Genomic DNA, 21,952 nt, shown 5'->3' with positions numbered 1-21,952 from the left:
TTCTGGTAGACTTTTTTTTATTTACTGCTTGATGTTCCCCTTTGGAGGAGGACTAGTGACCAAGCAGAACTCTTGATGTTTTCAAATTACATTTGCAGTAGTCGTTTGACAAGTGTGTCTGGATTAACATCTATCTGAGCAAGTGTTTTTCTTCTAAGATTTATTAGGATCCAAATTCTAAGAATGTAGTCTATAATAAGGATTAGCAAATTAGCTTATAACTAGATTATCAGGCAACATTTCACTCTTAGAGTAATGAAGTGAAACTGGATACAAATCTATTGAGCCAGCTCTCAGTGGAAAATCACATTTGCCAAAAAAAAAAAATGTACATATGTATATATGTGTGTTTTTGTACCATGTTCCTGCTGGCAAATAACCTGTATAGCTACCAACCTCTCAGCAAATTTTTATCATACCAATTCCATATTTGGTATAAATTTTGCTATAATTTTGGTATTATTGGATTAAGATTTTTTTGTTTGCTTGTTTTCTAAGCATCCTTTAGTTTTGGCCTGGAGAAAGTTTAAGGGAATTAGAACATGTTTTTATAACTGTGAACTATTTGTGGATAATCTGCCAAGAAAACTTGTAGTAATGTATTAGGAAAAGAGTGAAGTTGTCATAGTGATTTAAAAAGGCAGGCTCTAGAGCCAGGTTTTTTGGGTTTGAAGGTTGGCTGTACTACTTACTAGACATTTGACCTGAGGGAAGTCACTTACCTGTTACAAATCCCACACACCTCATCTTAAAATGGAGGTTATGATAGTATATGCCTCATAGAGTTGTTACAGGTTTAACTGAGATTATACATGTAAAGCACTTAGCACAGTGCTTGTCATATAGTAGGCTCTTAATAATAATAGTAATAGTTCATACTGTCATTGGAAGTACAGGAGAAATATATAGCTACATTACTTATTTCCTCTTCCTAGAAACCCACATCTACAGGAGAGAGTACAAAAAAAAAGTAACAATCAGGTGGATAATAATATATTTTCTTTTGACTAAGATTATATGTGAAAAATGACATGCTTTTAGTGTTGTTTTAATCAGCCAATATGTTGCTCCCAGAAATTGCTGCCGTGCTTTTCTAGTTTAGTGTAAGCAGAAGTGCTAAGACCTTTTGAAAGTAGGAGATAGGTTAGAGCCTTCTTAATCTGACTACTTGGTGAATGAATAGTCCCTAATATCAGCAATGCCTCAAGATACTTTAAATTTCTTTGATGGAATTTGGAAGAGACTAGGAAATATTATCTTTCAAGTTCTTTGCAACTGAATAAAACCAGTTTTTTTCCATATCTCTCTTCTGTCTTTTCGATTTACTTACGATTTCGATTTATATATGCTGACTTTGCTGCTCCAAATAAATTCTTGAATTTACCTCTGTCATCTCTCGACTTAATCTCTTATGAATTTAGATATCTGAACTTGTATTGAAGTTAAAAGTCCAAATCCAAATAATATGACCAACTTTACTCAGTTGATAAAGGAAGGAACAGGTGGCTACCTTTCCCATCATCAAATGCATGAAAAATGTATTAAGTCAGCTAGATTTCTCATATTGACTCCTCAGTGGAACAACAATAATCTTTCCTAGAAACATTTAGCCTTATATAGCCTTCTCAACTTTCTAGAAGTGCTTATTTTCTGTCAAAGAAACCAGAGTCAGATCATTGTCTTTAAGCCAAAATACAAGGCTCACTAAATTGCCTTCAGGGTCATATCCCTTATGAGTAAGGCTTCCTTATATAATGAGTCTTCTATGTTGAGGTTCTTAAATTAGTAAACAGTTGCAGAGTAACTTTTTGGTACATTCTTCCATTAGGGAACGATGAAGTCCAAAACTCAGAGCCATATAACTGAAAGTGTACAATTGATATATTAACTGCTCTTTTCTTTAATTTCTCCACTTTAAAAAAAAATTTCTTCTAACCAATTACCAGGAACAGTCTGTGATTCAGGCAAAACCCTAAACAATGCAGATTGAACTGACTTTGAAAATAAATTCCAGAATTACCACTTCCTCACCATTTTGTTCAGCTCACAGGATATGAACTGATTGTGTCATATATTTAACCATCCTCTTCTCCTGGCTCTCCCACCTGCTTGTATGATTCTATTTTTAAACAGAATCCGAGCGTCTGTCTGTAATAAATATGACATTTGTTTTCCCATAAACACATATTCCCTAAAAAACAAGCAAATGTGGAGTAGAAAATAGCAGCCAAGTATGTTAACTGTCATTTAGGCTCAGGTCTTGATATCCATTCATACTGTTACTTAAAATCCTTTAAGCCAATCCTGACTTTTTTAAGGCTCAGAGCAAATGAGCACATGGCTGATTTAAACCCTTCTCCCACTTCTATTTAACTCCCCAGGTGGAGCAGGCAGCCTGGCCAGAGCTGTGGGAGACAGCAGCCCTGGAGATAAGCACGGGCCTTAAAAATTATCTATTGACCCAGTGCTCACTTGCTTCCTGTGCTTTATTTCATCAATATATTACTAATACTTTTACAGAATAATGAAATAATTTCTTGTTGCAGACTTAATGATATATTCAGTTTTGCAAAATAAAAATTCTACAGCTTGAAATCAAAATATGTAAAATACTTTAAACTGTACACAATAAATAAAATGAAGGTTTTTTATTTTTTTAATTGTGCTAAAATATATGTAACATAAAATTTACCATTTTAACCGTATATCCAGTGGTGATTTAAGTTTTTAACGGCTGATTAATAATCCTAGAAAAAATTTTCCTAAGCAATGTAACTATGACCTGATACAGAAAATGCCAGATGGTAGTTTCCGATCATTTTCAACACAATTTATTTCTTATGATAATGACCTACAATCTCTTCATAACACCATCTTGGAGATTTGTGCAACAGAATGCCTTTTTGTGAAATACCATTTTATAGTCATTGAGCCCGTCAATCCTGGAGCCAGGTTGCCTGTGTATGAATCCCAGCTCTATTACTTACTGGCTGTATGAACTTGGGCAATGTCTAAACTCAGTGCCTCAGTTTTTTATGTGTAAAATGAGGATAATAATAGTACCTACCTTGTAAGCTTGTTGGGAAGTAAAAAAAAGTTGTAAAGTGTTTCAGACTGTGCCTGACACTTAGTACTATATAAGCATTGGATAAATTAGTAAATAAAAATAACAATGGACTCTTTAATAGTAGAATTCCTTTGGACGTAAAGTACACACTCAGTCAACTCCTCCCTATTATAGGTAGAGTTTCTGTCTCATTTTCTTGGACTGCAGAGACTAAATGATAAATGTTTATATTCTGATCATTTATGACATTGATAACCAACATTTGAAAATGCTTTACATTTTATAAAGTACCTCTTACATATGCTATCTCATGTGATCTTCATTTATTGTTAAGAAAGTTAGGGCTCAGGTTAAGTGACTTGCCTGAGGTCACATAGCAGCAGAACTGGGACTGAAGCCCAGGTCTTCTGAGTGCAAGCCCCAGGCTTTTACATTATATGTCAGCCTGCTTGAGGCTTACATTGGACCATCTGTTTCTAATCTTCATAAGCATACCAAATTCATAATAAGCTCTCATCTATAAACTGGAAAATCACAAAGCCCTTCTTATTGGTCTCCTGTTGTTAATTCAGCCAGCTTGATTAATTAACTTAACCTTTAACCAGGGCTTTTCAAAGTTGGACAAAGATGTGAAAGCTCTCTTCACGTTTAGTGCATTGATTCCCAGCCATAGATTTTGGGCCTCTTCGTGGCTGTCATTAAAAGCTAGTATTTATTATTTCATTCCCTTGTAATTCTCTTAGAAATAATTGGTTATTATTAACGTTGGTATCCTGATGCCAGGGTTTGTTTTGTTTTACTCTGTTTTTGGTTCCCAAACTTGCTCATCATCACATTCTCCCATAGAGCTCTTTAAAAATATATATTCCTGAACCTGCATACTGGGGAGCGTGCTGAGAATCTCTACAGTTCCTCAGTGAAGCTCAAGAACCACTGTATAGCCGATTTTCTCACCATAATACCTATTTTCTGGTTTACTAGAATTAGCTAAAAAAGAGATATATGAAACATACATTATTTTATTATGTTTACTTTGTGAAATTTATTAATGTATTTATGAGTTTGTGGTGCTAAAGAAGCCACGCAAATCTTTAGCAAAATTGTGATGTTAGATTCCCCTGTCCCTTTAATTAGCGTCTCTCTTTGGTGGTGACTCATTGTCTCCCTGCTGTGATATCTGGAGCTCTGTTTCTTTCTCTCCTTCTCTCAAAATCTGGTTTCAGGTCCACACACTAAATGACAAATGTATTGGTTGTATAAAAATTGTTTTCTAGGGGCTTCCCTGGTGGCGCAGTGGTTGAGTATCCGCCTGCCGATGCAGAGGACGCGGGTTCGTGCCCCGGTCCTGAAAGATCCCACATGCCGCGGAGCGGCTAGGCCCGTGAGTCATGGCCGCTGGGCCTGCGCGTCCGGAGCCTGTGCTCCGCAACGGGAGAGGCTACAACAGTGAGAGGCCCGCGTACCGCAAAAAAAAAATTGTTTTCTAAATGATGTCAGTCGAGATAATAGACCAGCCTAAAATGTTAGACTGGGTCTTCTTTAAAATCAACATGCAGTGGTTGTTTATCCATCTTGGTAGGAAAAGAACTTAGATATTCAAAATACTTAGAAAACATATGTTAAGGTCTAGGTTAATAAGGAGCTTATCTATACTGCCTGTGATTTTTCTGAGTTGTCCATTGGGGCTGTTTTACCTAAAACTACTTGGCTTCCTTCCACTTCCCCCCATCAAGGTTCAGGGTATGCTCAGGCCCTGGCGTTGGTAATTCCCAGTGTTTCAAGCCAAGTAACGGAATCACACTGTAAAGATTTGACTCTCACATTTTCTTATTCTTTCTTTTCTGCCTAATTTCTCTCCTAGTACTCATTGCATTCTTGGTATTATCTTTCAAATTGATGTAAAGGATCAGACTAAACAGAGCTAGAACATTTTTGGGGGGTTGGGGGGTGTCAGCTTAACTGGTTCACACTTTCTAGTGGTATAGGAAGTGGGGGACCTAAGTTATTTTGACCTTAAAATCCTGCTGAGTTAGAGTAAGCAAATTCCTATTTATGATTTTGAAAGCATTATTGCTTCAAGTGTTCAGTAATTTGAATGAGCTGTCTAAATAATCCAGAACCTATGTTAAAGACGGCAGGTGAGAAGGGGGACAGGTGTTAGGAAGCCCAGGCATGTGTGGTTCACAGGGGTGGCTGTGACTATCTTCTAGTTGGCATCAAAGTAATGGGAATGTTCTTACTGTCGAGATTACTGGTTGCTGTTGGAGAAATCCAATTTAAGGAAGACAAGATAGCCTTGTGATTAACTTTCTGTTGGATTGCTTTAAGTGAAAACAATAGCTTTGGCCCGATAGTAAATATTTAGAAGGGTGCATCATAGAGCCAACGAGGTGCACTGGAAGCTTGAATGTATAAATAGCAGCAGTCAACATGAATCCCCAGGCAGAGGACTTTATAATAGGTGGTGATGTTGATCCTCAAACATTTAGCAGAGATGTATTATGAAGGAAAATTATTTTTATTTCTTTAGGTTATGAAATCTGTGACTAATCTCTCCATGTTTCTAAAGGCATGTTATAACTTAAAGTAATGAAATAACTTAAAGTAATTGTCAATATTTGAAGCCATTTCAATGAATTTATGAAGCCCAATAAAGCAATCTAGGTACTTATGATTCCAGTTTTCCAAATTTTTAATAGATGCTCAACATTATGTCTGAAGATAAATTTTCTAAATTGTAAATACTTTTATTTGCAGCTAACTTTTATGTCTATATAATCAAAGTTTGAATTGATAATTTTGGATAGTAAATGCTATATTGTACCTACAGGATTTTAGTGAGGCTCTACTGTCCCCCCAAATAGGTTATATTAAGCATTTGATTGAATTTAATTTTAAAATTAAGTACTATTTTTTACATAACATTCAAAGTACTTGAAATTAGGCCCAGTTTTTTTTTCAAGAAAAAAATGCCACTAATATCATAGGATAAATCAGTGGCTCATGAAGTACTTTAAAGATCTGCATCCTTATAAAAAATGAAGTTTAATATCATCTTAGTAGTAATATCACCATATTATAATGCTAGATAGTCATCATGCTTATACATTTTTCTTTTACCTTTCTAGGGATAATAACATAATTCAGGATTGTAGCCCAGCCTTTTAGTTTCATCCCCAATTTCCTGTCTGGGCTTTCCCCATGCCACCCTGAATAAAAAATGTCTATTTATAATACCCAAAATATTTACTAAGCTCCTATTATTTCTACCAATTCTAGGCTCTGAAGTGATCAAAACAGACAAAACTTAAATGCTGTCATGAGACTTAAATTAGTGGGATGAGACACATAGTCAACAAGTAAATTTTTTTTTAGTTGTTGACGAGTGCCATGGGGAGAAATGAAGGGAGAGACACAGGCAGGTAGAGTGAAGGAGCAGGGGTGGGGAGGAAAGACTCCATCTGCAGAGTCCATGCGCTAGGAAATCCTTCCCCACAGCCAGCCAGATACCAGTGGTTGGTTGATAATAATTCTTGTTTTGATTATATTTTTCCCTTTCACTTATTCCAAAAAGTGGTCAGGCCCCTCATGTTCTCATGTCTCAGGGGCATTTTCTGTTGGGATCTAAAGCAGAGCTTACCTGTCTTGACCTGAGTTCCCTGAGGGTGGGCAGTAATGGGAACAGGGCAGGCAGGAGCAGCTAGGCAAGGAAGAGATTCCCTCAGACATGGAAGAGGACAGAGGTCTGCAGGTGCCCTGGTGAGTGGAACACTTTGGAGAAGAAGGGCACGAGGTGCACCAGGAGGTTGAAGCCATGCTGGCAAGGTTCACAGCCTTGGAAAGGATCCTTTGGACCAGGCATGGCAAGGAAGCTGTTCGATTACCTGACTTCAAGGGACTTGAACACAGATGTTATTCATGAAAGCCTTATGCGTTGAGGAGTAATGATCTGTCCTCGCTGTTCGGGCACCATGTATTCCCTTCCAATTTACAGGAACATAGAGAAAGTAAGGGGTGGCCCAAAAATGAGCAAGATCAAATTTCTTATCCTTGTTGGACAACGGCTGTCACATTCAATTTTATTTAGCGAAAAGAAGGTAATGTGACATTGCTCACACATTTGAGTTTGAGAAGTGAAACTTATCCTGCTACAGCTCCAGATGATTATATCTTGATTAATTTTTATGTGGAGAAGCAATCTTAAAATAGAAAGCAACAGATGATATGAATTTCTGCCAGATTGCAGATTTCTTTTTACTGGCCTTACTGGGTGGACAAATACATAGGTATTCTTCTCTTTGAATGTGCCACTTCGTATTAGTATATGGTGATAACACACAGCATGCTCAGTGAGTTGGAAGTTACTGAGAAGGGACATTCAGCCTCCTCCTCAGACCCTAGGAAATATGAAAATGGTATTGAGGCTCTCAGTCAGCCAGTGATGCTTGATTGGAACAAGATCACTTAGGAAAGTAGTTTACAAACTTCAATTTTGGATACAGCTAGGAATTTTCTCAGACATAGGGTACTATCTTTCCCTGCCTAACCATCTGTTTAGTCTCAAACCTCGTCCTTACTCCAAATATTTACATGCTTATTCATCTATCAAGAACACATCTATCAAGAATTATCTTATTTATGCTCATAAATTCACACAAATTTTTAGACTATATGTCTTCCTTCTCTTTCTATGATGATTATTTTCCCCCTCCACCCTAAATTTAATAAAACTGATTGAGAAAACTCCAGTTGCCAAAGCAATATAAACATAATGAAAGATATGATATTCCCTCTTTTTTTAAAAAAATTTATTTGTTTATTTTATTATTTTTTTGGCTGTGTCAGGTCTTAGTTGCGGCATGCGGGATCTTTGCAGCACGCAGGCTGTTCATTGCAGAGCAGGGGCTCCTCTCTAGTTGTGGTGCGTGGGGTTCTCTCTAGTCGTGAATGCGGGCTCCAGAGTGCACAGGCTCATTACTTGGGGCACACAGGCTCTCTAGTTGTGGCGCGCAGGGTCCAGAGCACGTGGGCTCTCTAGTTGTGGCATGCAGGCGCCAGAGCATGTGGGCTCTGTAGTTGCCGCAAGCAGGTTTAGTTGCTCTGCAGCGTGTGGGATCTTAGTTCCCTGACCAGGGATAGAACAGCGTCACCTGCATTGCAAGATGGATTCTTAACCACTGGACTACCAGGGAAGTCCCTGATATTCTCTCTTGGGATCAAAGAATTTACTGGAATTTGAAGAATGCCCAGCCCTTTCTGTAGTCTCATCTGAAGTCATTGATCTGAATCCTTGACTTCATAAGCTTTTAGCTCCTTGGAAATCTGTTACAGAGCTGCCTTGAAGATTTCCTTCTTATGACATTTAAAAGCTTGTCTCTGTTCTGTTTTGTTACTATTGTTTACCTGGAAAACCTGTAGAAGTCAAATGGAAAAACTATTATAAATAAAAGTATTATAAACAACAGAAGAACTGTTACAAACAATAGGGAGATTCAGTTATGTGGCAGTTGTAAAATTACTCTAAAGCAGTAACAAATGTGAAAATATGAAGGGATAAATAGCATTTATAATAGCAACAAAGCATATATAATGTACTGGAGTAAGTTTAAGGAGCACCACATAAGAGATCTATATGAATAAAACTTTAAAATGCTACCAAGAGACAGAAAATAAAACTTAAGGAAATGGAAAAATATAATCCTCTTCTTGGTTTGGAAGATTTAATATGGAAGGATGTCCATTCTCCCTAAATTAATTTTTATGCAATCTCAATTTTTATTTATTTTTATTTTTTAATTTTATTTTATATTGGAGTATAGTTGATTAACAATGTTGTGTTGTTTCAGGTGTACAGCAGAGTGATTCAGTTATACATATACATGTATCTATTTTTCAAATTATTTTCCTATTTAAGTTATTACAGAGTATTGAGCAGAGTTTCCTGTGCTATACAGTAGGTCCTTGTTGGTTATTTTATGTATAGCAGTGTACACATGTCAATCCCAAACTCCCAATCTGTCATCCCCCGCTTTCCCCAACCGGTAACCATAAGTTTGTTCTCTGAGTCTGTGAGTCTGTTTCTGTTTTGTAAATAAATTCGTTTGTATCATTTTTTAAGTTTCCGCATATAAGCAATATCATATGATATTTGTCTTTCTCTGTCTGACTTACTTCACTTAATATGATAATCTCTAGGTGCATCCATGTTGCTGCAAATGGCATTATGTCATTCTTTTTAATGGCTGAGTAATATTCTATTGTATATATGTACCACATCCATTAAAAAGGACTTAAACCCCACCCTACAGTTGACCCCATGAACAACCTGGGGGTTAGGGACGCCAACCCGCTTTGCAGTTGAAAATCCACCTGTAACTTTGCAGTAATTTCACAGTGGCCATCAAAGTTCACCTGTTCTGCACCCACAGATTTAACCAACCGTGGATTGTGTAGTACAGCAGTACCTATTTAGTGAAAAACTCCACATATAAAAGGAGCTGCAAAGTTCAAGCCTGTGTTGTTCAAGGGTCAAATTCTAACATTTGTAAGAAAATAAAACATAGAGGAGGGAGTTAGACCTATAAAATATAAAATTATAGTAATACTCTAGTAGTTAAAGCAGTTTGATATTAACAGTTATTTGATAGATTAATAGAACAATATACAGTCCAAAAGTACTTGAAAATAGTGATAAGGTTATATTCAAATAATTAAAGAAAAGTTGTATTGTTTAATAAATTATGTATGTACAACTGGCTAGCTACTTAGGAAAAAATGAAGCAGAAGCTATACCTCACACCTCACATCCAAATTAGTTCTAGAAGGATGAAAAATTTAAATGAACAAAGAAGAAAATACAAACATACTAAAAGATAAACTTAACAGGAGAAGATGTTCTCAATACATATAGCAAAGGGCAATTTTTTAATATATAAAAACCTCTTACAAATCAATGAGAAAACGACCAATATAAATATTAACACAGGATTTGAACAGTCATTCCATAGAAAAGAAAATATAAATGACTTTTTAAAATATGAAAAATTGATGAATAAGTTCTAGGGAATCTAATGTATAGCATGGTGACTATAGTTAACATTAATTACTGTGTTATATACTTGAAAGTTGCTAAGAGAGTAGATCTTAAATGTTCTCACCACACACACAAATAAAGGTTTTAACGTGAGCTAATGGATATGTTAACTAACCCTATATGGTAATCATTTCCCAATGTGTATGTGTATCAAGTCATTGTGTAGTACTCCTTAAGTTTACACAGTTATTTGTCAATTATGTCTCAGTAAAGCTGGAAAAACTATGAAAAATTGCTCATATTACAGAATTCAAAAAATGAAAATGATAATAAAAAGGAAATACCAATCTTTTCCTTAAAAATATTGGCAGAGATCTAAGTTTGGTAATGGAAGTGTTCTCCAGAGTGTGAGGAAGCATTTGTTCATGGCGTGGTAAATTTTGACCACCTCACTCAAGAGTGATTTCACAAAAGCTTCCAAAATTTAAAATATGTATAAACCTGTCATTCAACATCTGAGGAATTTATGCTTCAATACACTTTCACAAGGGTAAAGAGACATACAGACAAAAAAATTTTTATTGCAGCATTGTTTCATATTGCAAAATATTTGAAAAAACTTAAATCCATCACAAGGGTGTTTGTAAAATAAATAATGGTACATGCCATACTACGTATTTGGATATACATACATCTATATCCTCATTCCCTTGGTTTTCTCATCTAATTTCTTGCCTTTAAATATGGTGTGCGTGTGTGTGTGTGTGTGTATGTGTGTCTATGTTTCCTACATTTTATCTGCAGTTCAGTTCTCTCTCCCGAATTCCCTTACCAAACTGCTACTTGGTACCTTCGCTTGGGTGTCATAATGCGTACTCAGCATGTCTGAACTCTTGATCTCCACCACCACCCCCCATTTCACTTCCTTGATAGCCTTCCCCATCTCAGTGGATGGCAAATCACATCCTCCTCTTGCTCAGTCCCAAAGCCTGAGAGTCATCCTTTCTTTCTCTCTTAACCAATCTTCAGTTGGTCAAGGAATTATTTTTGCTCTACCTTCAGAGTATATCCAGAATCCTACCACTTTTCACCACAGTGGCTGCTATGACCTGATCTATACCACCATTATTTCTTGCCTGGATGATTGCAGTAGCCAGTCATCCACATCTACACTTGCCTTTGTATAATCTGTTCTCATCAAAGCAAGCAGAGTGATTGTTGTAAAATGTTAAATCAAGTCAAATGTTATTCTTCTGCTCAGAACTCTGTAATGGCTCCTGTTTAACTCAGAGTAAAAGCCCAAATCCCTACAATGGCCTGCAAGGACCTCCATGACCTGGCCCCTGTTAATTTATTGGACATCATTCCCTGTTACTCACTCGCTTCCTCATTCACCCACAACCACCTTCCCTTCTTTGATGCCTCTTGAATAAACTTGTATTCTCCTATCTTAAAGCCTTTTTTCTCTGCCTGCAGTGCTCTTTCCTTGGACATCTACAGGACTAACTCCTTGACCTACCTTAGGTCTTCGCTCAGTTGTCACTTTTTCAATGACAGTTACCCTGACCACTTTATTGCCTCATCTTTTCTTTATTACATAGTATTTATAACCTCTTAAACTGTAGCCTTAACTTATTTGTTATGCTTATTGTGGATTGTCTGTTTCACTGGTTAGAATGTAAGCTTTGTCTGTTTTCTTCAGTGATTGATCCCAAGGGTCTAGAATATGTTGAATAAATCCATAAATGAAGCAATCTGAAAGACAAATAGAAAAACTCAAAGTATATAACAATTCATAGCAGTCTGTAAAAGCAGATATTTAAATGATGTAAATGCCTGTAGGTACATACCATGTCTCTGGAAGACTGAAAAAAACTGGTAATATTGGGTGTCTTTGGGAGAAACACTCAGTACTAGGGATGGATAGGGAGTCACATTCTACACTTTTAGAATCACTTCAATTAAAGAACAAACTAGTTGGAAAAAATACAATGCATAGCTGAGCCTTATTCTGGAATTCAGAATTCTTTATAAAGTAAGAGTCTTTAACTTTTTGAGTTCTTTAGAAGATGTTTAATTGTATTACTACCACTAGGTGGCACATACTTACTGATAAATTCTTAAAGATTCAGAGACACAGGTTTAAAAAATGCTTTTTAGTTCCCCAAACTTGCCAGTTTATATTAGCAATGTATCACATTGGTTTTCCTCAAGAAATTTCCTTAACTTCAGTTGTTCAGTGCTATAACAGCTTACAGGTGATTTTTCACTACCCGTTAATTCTTAGCATCATTACAACATTTGAGTTGCAGAAATGTCTTAAATCTGTAAATGTTAATTATTCTTAAGTTAGTTTAAATTTTCTAATGTTCATTGAATTGTATCCGCCTATCTTTTCTTTTTCCTAAGAAATAACTTAATAAATGAAATTTAAATATTCTGTATACAAAACTAGGTTTTTGTTTGATACGTTTTTTTCATTGCTTTTATACCAAATAAATTGGTGTCCAGGACCACCACATGCAGTGTAACACCTGTATTCTTTTTGATGGTGAAGTTTTCAAAAAGAAAATGGTGGCATGTATTTTATAAATTGTAACATTTATAAACATTAGAAAAACCTTTTTGGGGCAAGCTCTAAAATAACATTTGCAAAATTACTGGGCCAGATCATTTTTATAGTCATTTTTAACCTAGAGATTCTTTGACTCTGTTTTTCTTTTCAAATTATATATTTTTTAAAAAATGATAAAAATGATCTTATTTACAAAACAGAAACAAATTCACAGACTTAGAGAACGAACTTATGGTAACCGGGGGGAAGGTTGGGGGGAGGGATAGTTAGGGAGTTTGGGATTGACATGTACACACTGCTATATTTAAAGTGGATAACCAACAGGGACCAACTGTATAGCACAGGGAACTCTGCTCAATATTCTGTAACAACCTAATTGGGAAAAGAATTTGAAAAAGAATAGATTCATGTATATGTATAACTGAATCACTTTGTTGTACACCTGAAACTAACACAACATTGTTAATCAACTGTACTCCAATATAAAACAAAAAGTTTAAAAAAAAAATAGAGAACTAAAAGAAAAAAACTAAATAAACATTTAGAAAAAGTACCGTATTCAAGTAGAATAACATTTATTGAGCGCTTACTATGCCTGAAAACAGTCATTTATTAGATGTGAATGGAATTAATTTTATTTACTACAATAAGAAACTAGGCTTTTCAGTTTTTATCATTTCATTATCATTGCTATGTTACTTAAAAGGGAATCAACATTATTCTGATAAAATAGATTAATATTCACTACTTTGTTACACTGGTGGTCTTAAGTTTTTGTAACTTTCTAAATAGGAGATAAATCATATTAAAATATTATTTTAGTGAATTAAGACTCTGACCCTTTTGGTTATTAACATGCAAATTTTCCACAACTTTGCTATATTCTAAAATACTAATAAAATAATAATTAGATAACAAAATCTAAGGAATATATTGTACAATGCTTAGATTTAGTTCCAGCTCAACAGCTAAATCAAGTCGATGTTAAAACAAAATTATAAGCTTAAACATGAATCTTATTATTTTTCTCTCTTTCTTTAGCCAGGAAAATGTACGAATAAAAAGAAGTGGTATAAAAGTGCACTACAAGAAGCATACCTCCTCTATGGATACTCTCACGAGCAAAGACTGGAAAGGTGCTGCCTATCGAAACAGGGTACATGTGATTTTTTATTCTTTACCACCTCAAAATAAGGATTTATTCAGGTGCATGCTTTCCAAAATATATTTGCACATTAAAAAAATTTTCTCTCCTTTTCATAGGAAAATAGTATATCTTTGTCCAATGAAAAATCATTCTTATATTGGTTAATAGTATGCATTTTTGCCCTCTGAAACTATTTTCCAAGACTAAACATGCAGTCTATTTAAATGTAGGTGTTTTAATTAGCGCTCTGTCATCTTTGTTCTTAGCGTTTCTACATAGGTCCTCTTGTGTATTTCAAAGCATGTATTTCAAAATTAGAAGCCATGGCTTTAAAATATATTCCTGGAGTGAAACTTTTACTTGGATGTGCTATATTATTTCAGAACAAAGTATTTTTCAAAATGTTTTATTTTTAAATAAATTCAAGGCAGAGATAGAAAAATAATCTTCAACGTTTTTAATTAGGTGAAAAAATATTATAATATTTCAAGTCGTTTTCAAGGAAAGTTCTCTTGAACCATAAATATTATGGTTTATGGATAGCTTTTTTTTTTTTTTTTTTTTTTTTTTTTTGCGGTACGTGGGCCTCTCACTGTTGTGGCCTCTCCCGTCGTGGAGCACAGGCTCTAGAAGTGCAGGCTCAGCGGCCAGGGCTCACGGGCCCAGCCGCTCCACGGCATGTGGGATCTTCCCAGACCGGGGCACGAACCCGTGTCCCCTGCATCGGCAGGCGGACTCTCAACCGCTGCGCCACCAGGGAAGCCCTATGGATAGCTTTTTTAATGAATTGATCATAAGGCATATAGCAGGTAGAACACATTTTTAACTCTAAAAAGAATGTAATAGTTGCATGGAAATGATTTTTCAATAAACAAATATATTAAAAAAATTTTCTGCTTAGTGATCATAAGAATTTTTTTTATCTTACAAGGCCCCTTCTCATTTTATCCACCTAAAGTTCTAAAACAGATTATTCTATGGGAGGATCTGGTCTTTGGTGCTAACTGAATTTTAAAGTAAGAGTGATATTTTTTATCCTGTGGAAAAGTTTAATATATATATTTTGAAAACTTATATGTAAAAACATTTTACTTGAAAAAAAGTTTAAGTGTTAACCTAGCCACCTAAGTTTAGATTTTAAAGCATATAAATAGGTTTGAAAAGAGTGGAAAAAGAATGACAAGCAAACTACTCTGGTCAAAAGACATTTATTACCACAAATGTGATTTTATTCTTTATGCTGAAAATATAATGTCTCTGTTTATTAGCCATAAAGGTTGAACTCACTTTACTGTCACAAATACAATTTTACACTTTGCATGGGCTGTACATTTCTCTTGTGTAACCAGAATAAACTTTGACATATTTAGTTTTTTTAAACATTAATATTTTGAAGTAATATAATCTGTTACCTTTAAAAGTTACATTACAACCATTTTACACTAGCAATATCCTGCTTTCTCACTAAGTTATGGAACTATGCCATTGCCGTTGTTGTGTGTGCCAGGGTGTTTATGTCTGGGTCCTTTGGCATTCTTACTCGTCCAGAGACTCTTGAGCCGGGTTATATCTAATCAGTTTTGCAGGAACAGACCATTTTCTAGCTGAAAGTCTGATGATTTTTGCGTGCAGAATTTGTGTAATTCGGCCTGATTATAGAGAGCCATATGCCTAAGGACTGTCATTTTGTGCCTGAAGTAGCCCAAATTGACAGGCACGAACAGACTTCCAGGAGCTCAGTCTTTGCCATCATGGGCTCACTCATTGCATACTCACTCTTCACTGTCTCCAAAATAAGCAGTTTAGTCCCGTGCCTGCTTAGCTTCCAGGGTGGATTCTAGGACGTATTCAGCTTCTTACTGTATTCAAAGTAGTTTTGAGAGGTAATTAACCATTATTCAGATATTTTACAAAGGTTAGTTGCTTAGAGGCAAACCACTTATTTCATTCTAGCAACTTTGAGGATTTCTTTACCCCCAAAATTCATTCTTTCAACCTAGAAATAATTACTACTAATTTTTTTGGCCTAAATTCTTCCTACCCTGCAGAAATTGGCCCACTATTATGTTTGATGCAATTGTTTCATTGTTGAAATCTACAGGGTCAGTCAATGATACATAAATATAGACCCAGTCATAGTATAACAAAATTCCATGTCCTATACACATGATTTGGTTACCGTGTTTTTGTTGTATTAACTATTACTCCAAATCAGTGATTCTTCTGTTGGGTCTAGAAAACTTTTTCTTATATAGGAAATTCATTATTTTTTATTTTCAATTGTATTTTTTAAATGAATAGGGTTGTTACTCATATAGTTTCTTTATAACTCAGCATTAGGATTTTGTATTATTTGTAGGATGAATATTTTTTATATATTCTACATTTTAGGGTAGATGTCCTTATCTCTACCCTTGTTTCTCTGAATTATTTATTTTTAAATATACTAATTTTTTAGAGCACTTTTAGGTTCATAATGAAATTAAGCAGAAAGTACAGAGTTCCCATATACCCCCTGCCCTACACACGCACAGCATCACTCACTGTCAACATCCTGCACCACGGTGGTTCATTTGTTACAACCTATAGACCAACACTGACACATCATTATAACCCAAAGTCCATAGTTTACATTAGGGTTCACTCTTGGTGTTGGACATTCTATGGGTTTTGACAAATATATACAGTGACATGTATCTACCACTTTAGTAATCATACAGAATTGTTTCATTGTTCTAAAAATCCCCTGTGTTCCACCTATTCATTCCTCTCCCAGCCCAATCCCTACCCCTCTGATTGGCAACTACTGTCCTTTTTTTTTTTTTCAAATTTATTTTTATTGGAGTATAGTTGCTTTACAATGTTGTGTTAGTTTCTACTGTACAGCAAAATGAATCAGCTATGCATATACATGTATCCCTTCTTTTTTGGATTTCCTTCCCATTTAGGTCACCACAGAGCATAAAGTAGAGTTCCCTGTGCTATACATTACGTTCTCATTTGTTGTCTATTTTATACATGGTGTCAGTAGTGTATAAGATCAATCGCAATCTACCCATTCCTCCCCCACACACCACCCTTTCCCCCTCAGTATCCATACATTTGTTCTCTACTTCTGTATCTCTATTTCTGCTTTGCAAATAAGATCATCTATACCATTTTTCTAGATGCCACATATATGTGCTAATACACGATATTTGTTTTTCTCTTTCTGACTTCACTCTGTATGATACTCTCTAGATCTATCCACATCTCTACAAATGACCCAGTTTCATTCCTTTTTATGGCTGAGTAATATTCTATTTTATATATGTACCACATCTTCTTTATCCATTCCTCTGTTGATGGGCATTTAGGTTGCTTCCATGTCCTGACTATGGTAGATAGTGCTGCAGTGAACATTGGGGTGCATGTGTCTTTTTGAATTATGGTTTTCTCTGGGTATATGCCCAGTGGTGGGATTGATGGATCATATGGTAGTTCCATTTTTAGTTTTTTAAGGAACTTCCATACTGTTCACCGTAGTGGCTGTATTACATTCCCACCGACAGTGCAAGAGGGTTCCATTTTCTCCACACCCTCTCCAGCATTTACTGTTTGTAGATTTTTTGATGCTGGCCATTCTGACCAGTGTGAGATGATACCTCATTGTAGTTTTGATTGCATTTCTCTTATTTAGTGATGCTGTGCCTCTTTTCATGTGCTTCTTGGCCATCTGTATGTCTTCTTTGGAGAAATGTCTATTTAGGTCTTCTGCCCATTTTTGGATTGAGTTGTTTTTTTGATATTGAGCTCTATGTGCTGCTTGTATACTTTAGAGATTAATCCTTTGTCAGTTGCTTCATTTGCATATACTTTCTCCCATTCTGAGGGTTGTCTTTTTGTCTTGTTCATGGTTTCCTTTGCTGCACAAAAGCTTTTAAGTTTCATTAGGTCCCATTTGTTTATTTTTGTTTTTATTTTCATTTTTTATTGTCATTAATCTAGGAGGTGTTTCAAAGAAGATCTTGCTGCAATTTATGTCAAAGAATGTTCTGTCTACATTTTCCTCTAAGAGTTTTATAGTGTCTGGCCTTATATTTAGGTCTTTAATCCATTTTGAGTTTATTTTTGTGTGTGGTGTTAGGGAGTGTTCTAATTTCATTCTTGTACATGTAGCTGTCCAGTTTTCCCATCATCACTTATTGAAAAGGCTGTCTTTTCTCTGTTCTTGCCTCCTTTGTCATACCTTAGGTGACCATAGGTGCATGGGTTTATCTCTGGGCTTTCTATCCTGTTCCATTGATCTTCTGTTTTTGTGCCAGTACCATACTGTCTTGATTACTGTAGCTTTGTAGTATAGTCTTAAGTCAGGGAGCCTGATTCCTCCTGCTCCGTTTTTCTTTCTCAAGATTGCTTTGGCTATTTAGGGCCTTTTGTGTTTCCATGCAAATCTTAAAATTTTCTGTTCTAGTTCTGTGAAAAATGCCATGGGTAATTTGGTAGGGATTGCATTGAATTTTGAGATTGCTTTGGGAAGTATAGTCATTTTCACAATATTGATTCTTCTAATTCAAGAACATGGTATAGCTCTCCATCTGTTTGTGTTGCCTTTGAATTCTTTCATCAGTTTCTTGTAGTTTTCTGCATACAGGTTTTTGCTTCCTTAGCTAGGTTTATTCCTAGGTATTTTATTCTTTTTGGTGCAGTGGTAAATAGGATTGTTTCCTTAATTTCTCTTTCTGATCTTTTGCTGTTAGTGTATAAGAATGTACGAAATTTATGTGTATTAATTTTGTATCCTGCGACTTTACTAAATTCATTGATTAGCTCTACTACTTTTCTGGTGGTATCTTTAGGATTTTCTGTGCATAGTATCATGTCATCTGCAAACAGTGACAGTTGTACTTCTTGTTTTCCAATTTGGATTCCTTTTATTTCTTTTTCTTTCCTGATTGCTGTGGCTAGGACTTCCAAAACTATGTTGAATAATAATGGCGAGAGTGGACACCCTTGTCTTGTTCCTGATCTTAGAGGAAATACTTTCAGTTTTTCACCATTGAGAATAATGTTTGCTGTGGGTTTGTCATATATGGCCTTTATTATGTTGAGCTAGGTTCCCTTTATGCCCACTTTCTGGAGAGTTTTTATCATAAATGTGTGTTGGATTATCTATTGAGATGATCATATATTTTTATTTTTCAATTTGTTAATATGGAGTATCAGATTGATTGATATGCATATATTGAAGAATCCTTGCATCGCTGGGATAAATCCTACTTGATCATGGTGTATGATCCTTTTAATGTGTTGTTGGATTCTGTTTGCTAGTATTTTGTTGAGGATTTGTTCATCAGTGATATTGGCTTGTTGTTGTCTTTTTTTGTAGTGTCTTTGTCTGGTTTTGGTTTCACGGTGATGGTGGCCTCGTAGAATGAGTTTGGGAATGTTCCATTCTCTGTAAATTTTTGGAAGAGTTTGAGAAGGATAGGTGTTAGCTCTTCTTTAAATGTTTGATAGAATTCACCTGGGAAGCCATCTGGTCCTGGACTTTTATTCACTGGAAGATTTTAATCACAGTTTCAATTTCATTACTTCTGATTGGTCAGTTCGTATTTTCTATTTCTTCCTGTTTCAGCCTTGAAGTTTGTACTTTTCTAAGAATTTGTCCATTTCTTACAGGTTGTCCATTTTATTGGCATATGATTGCTTGTAGTAGTCTCTTATGATCCTTTGTATTTCTGTGATGTCAGTTGTAACTTCTTTTTCATTTCTAATTTTATTGATTTGAGTCCTCTCTCTTTTTTCTTGATGAGTCTGCTAAAGGTTTATCAATTTTGTTTATCTTCTCAGAGAACCAGCTTTTAGTTTTATTGATCTTTGCTATTATTTTCTTCATTTCTATTTCATTTATTTCTGCTCTGACCTTTATGATTTCTTTCTTTCTACTATCTTTGGGTTTTGTTTGATCTTCTTTGTTTAGTTGCTTTAGGTGTAAGGTTAGTTTGTTTATTTGAAATTTTTCTTATTTTTTGAGGTAGGAATGTATTGCTATACACTTCCTTCTTAGAACTGCTTTTGCTGCATCCCAAAGGTTTTGGTCATTGTGTTTTCATTGTCATTTGTTTCTAGGTATTTTTTTATTTCCTCTTTGATTTCTTCAGTGATCTCTTGGTTATTTAGTAGTGTATTGTTCAGCCTCCATGTTTTTATATTTTTCACAGTTTTTTTCCTGTAATTTATTTCTAATCTCATGACGTTATGGTTGGAAAAGATGCTTGATACAATTTCAATTTTCTAAAACTCACCGAGGCTTGATTTGTGACCCAAGATATCCATCTATCCTGGAGAATGTTCCATAAGCACTTGAGAAGAAAGTGTATTCTTCTGCTTTCTGGTGGAATGTCCTATAAATATCAATTAAGCCTATTTGTTCTATTGTGTCATTTACAGCTTGTGTTACCTTATTTATTTTCTGCCTGGATGACCTGTCCATTGGTGTAAGTGGGGTGTTAAAGTCCCCGACTCTTATTGTGTTACTGTTGATTTCCTCTTTTAAGGCTGTTTGCATTTGTCTTATGTATTCAAGTGCTCCTATGTTAAGGTGCATAAATGTTTACAATTGTGATATCTTCTTCTTGGATTGATCCCTTGATTGTTATGATTGTAATAGTCATATGATCGTTGTCTCTTGTAATAGTCTTTATTTTAAAGTCTATTTTGTCTGATATGAGTATTGCTATTCCAGCTTTCTTTTGATTCGCATTTGCATGGAATATCTTTTTCCATCCCCTCACTTTCAGTCTGTATGTGTCCCTAGGTCTGAAGTGGGTCTCTTGTAGACAGCATATATATATTGGTCTTGCTTTTGTATCCATTGAGCTAGTCTGTGTCTTTTGGTTGGAGCATTTAATCCATTTACATTTAAGGTTATTATCAATATGTATGTTCCTGTTATCATTTTCTTAATTATTTTGGGTTTGTTCTTGTAGGTCTTTTTCTTCTCTTCTGTTTCCCAGCTAGAGAAGTTCCTTTAGCATTTTTTGTAAAGCTGGTTTGGTGGTGCTGAATTCTTTTAGTTTTTGCTTGTCTGTAAAGCTTTTGATTTCTCTGTCAAATCTGAATGAGATCCTTGCTGGGTAGAGTAACCTTGGTTGTAGGTTTTTCCCTTTCATCACTTTAAATATGTCCTCCTGCCACTCCTTTCTGGCCTGCAGAGTTTCTGCTGAAAAATCAAGCTGATAACCTTATGGGGATCCCCTTGTTGGTTATTTGTTGATTTTCCCTTGCTGCTTTTAGTAATTTTTTCTGTGTATTTAATTTTTGTTAGTTTGATTAATATATGTCTTGGCATGTTTCTACTTGGGTTTATCCTGTATAGGGCTGTCTGCACCTCCTGGATTTGATTGACTATTTCCTTTCCCATGTTAGGGAAGTTTTCAACTATAATCTCTTGAAATATTTTCCCAGGCCCTTTCCCTTTCTCTTCTTCTGGACCCCTATAATTCGAATGTTGGTGTGTTTAATGTTGTCCCAGAGGTCTCTGAGACTGTCCTCATTTCTTTTCATTCTTTTTTCTTTATTCTGCTCCTCGGCAGTTATTTCCACCATTCTATCTTCCAGCTCACTTATCCATTCTTCTGCCTCAGTTATTCTGCTCTTGATTCCTTCTGTTGTATTTTTCATTTCAGTTATTGTATTGTATATCACTGATTGTTTGTTCTTTAGTTCTTCTAAGTCCTTGTTAAACATTTCTTATATTTTCTGGTTCCATGCCTCCATTCTGTTAGGTCACTTATCCGTTCTTCTGCCTCAGTTATTCTGCTATTGATTCCTTCTAGAGAATTTTTAATTTCCTTTATTGTGTTGTTCATCACTGTTTGTTTCCTCTTTAGTTCTTCTAAGTCCTTGTTAAACATTTCTTATATTTTCTGGTTCCATGCCTCCATTCTGTTTCCAAGATCTTGGATCATCTTTACTTTCATTACCCTGAATTCTTTTTCAGGTAGATTGCCTTTTCCTCTTCATTTATTCGATCTTGTGGGATTTTACTTTGCTCCTTCATCTGCAACATATTTCTCTGTCATCTTATTTTGTCTAACCTACTGTGTTTATGGTCCCCTTTCTGCAGGCTGCAAGGTTGTGGTTCCT

General features: G+C 35.4%; 1 protein-coding gene across 2 annotated transcripts in view; it reads left to right on the top strand.

Moving 5' to 3' along the window:
* ZCWPW2 (zinc finger CW-type and PWWP domain containing 2) overlaps positions 1-21,952 on the top strand; it is a 132,596-nt gene that overhangs the window by 71,382 nt on the left and 39,262 nt on the right. For both annotated transcript variants that reach the window (XM_024752864.1, XM_024752863.1), the window contains exon 4: positions 13,717-13,831. In XM_024752864.1, coding sequence (XP_024608632.1) covers positions 13,717-13,831 — 115 coding nt within the window. The remainder of the gene's footprint in view (positions 1-13,716; positions 13,832-21,952) is intronic.

The sequence above is a fragment of the Neophocaena asiaeorientalis genome, unplaced genomic scaffold (assembly GCF_003031525.2).
Source record: "Neophocaena asiaeorientalis asiaeorientalis breed wild unplaced genomic scaffold, Neophocaena_asiaeorientalis_V1.1 scaffold117, whole genome shotgun sequence".
Taxonomy (NCBI): domain Eukaryota; kingdom Metazoa; phylum Chordata; class Mammalia; order Artiodactyla; family Phocoenidae; genus Neophocaena; species Neophocaena asiaeorientalis.
Note: the sequence above shows the minus strand (reverse complement) of the source record. Positions and strands in the feature narration are given on the sequence as shown.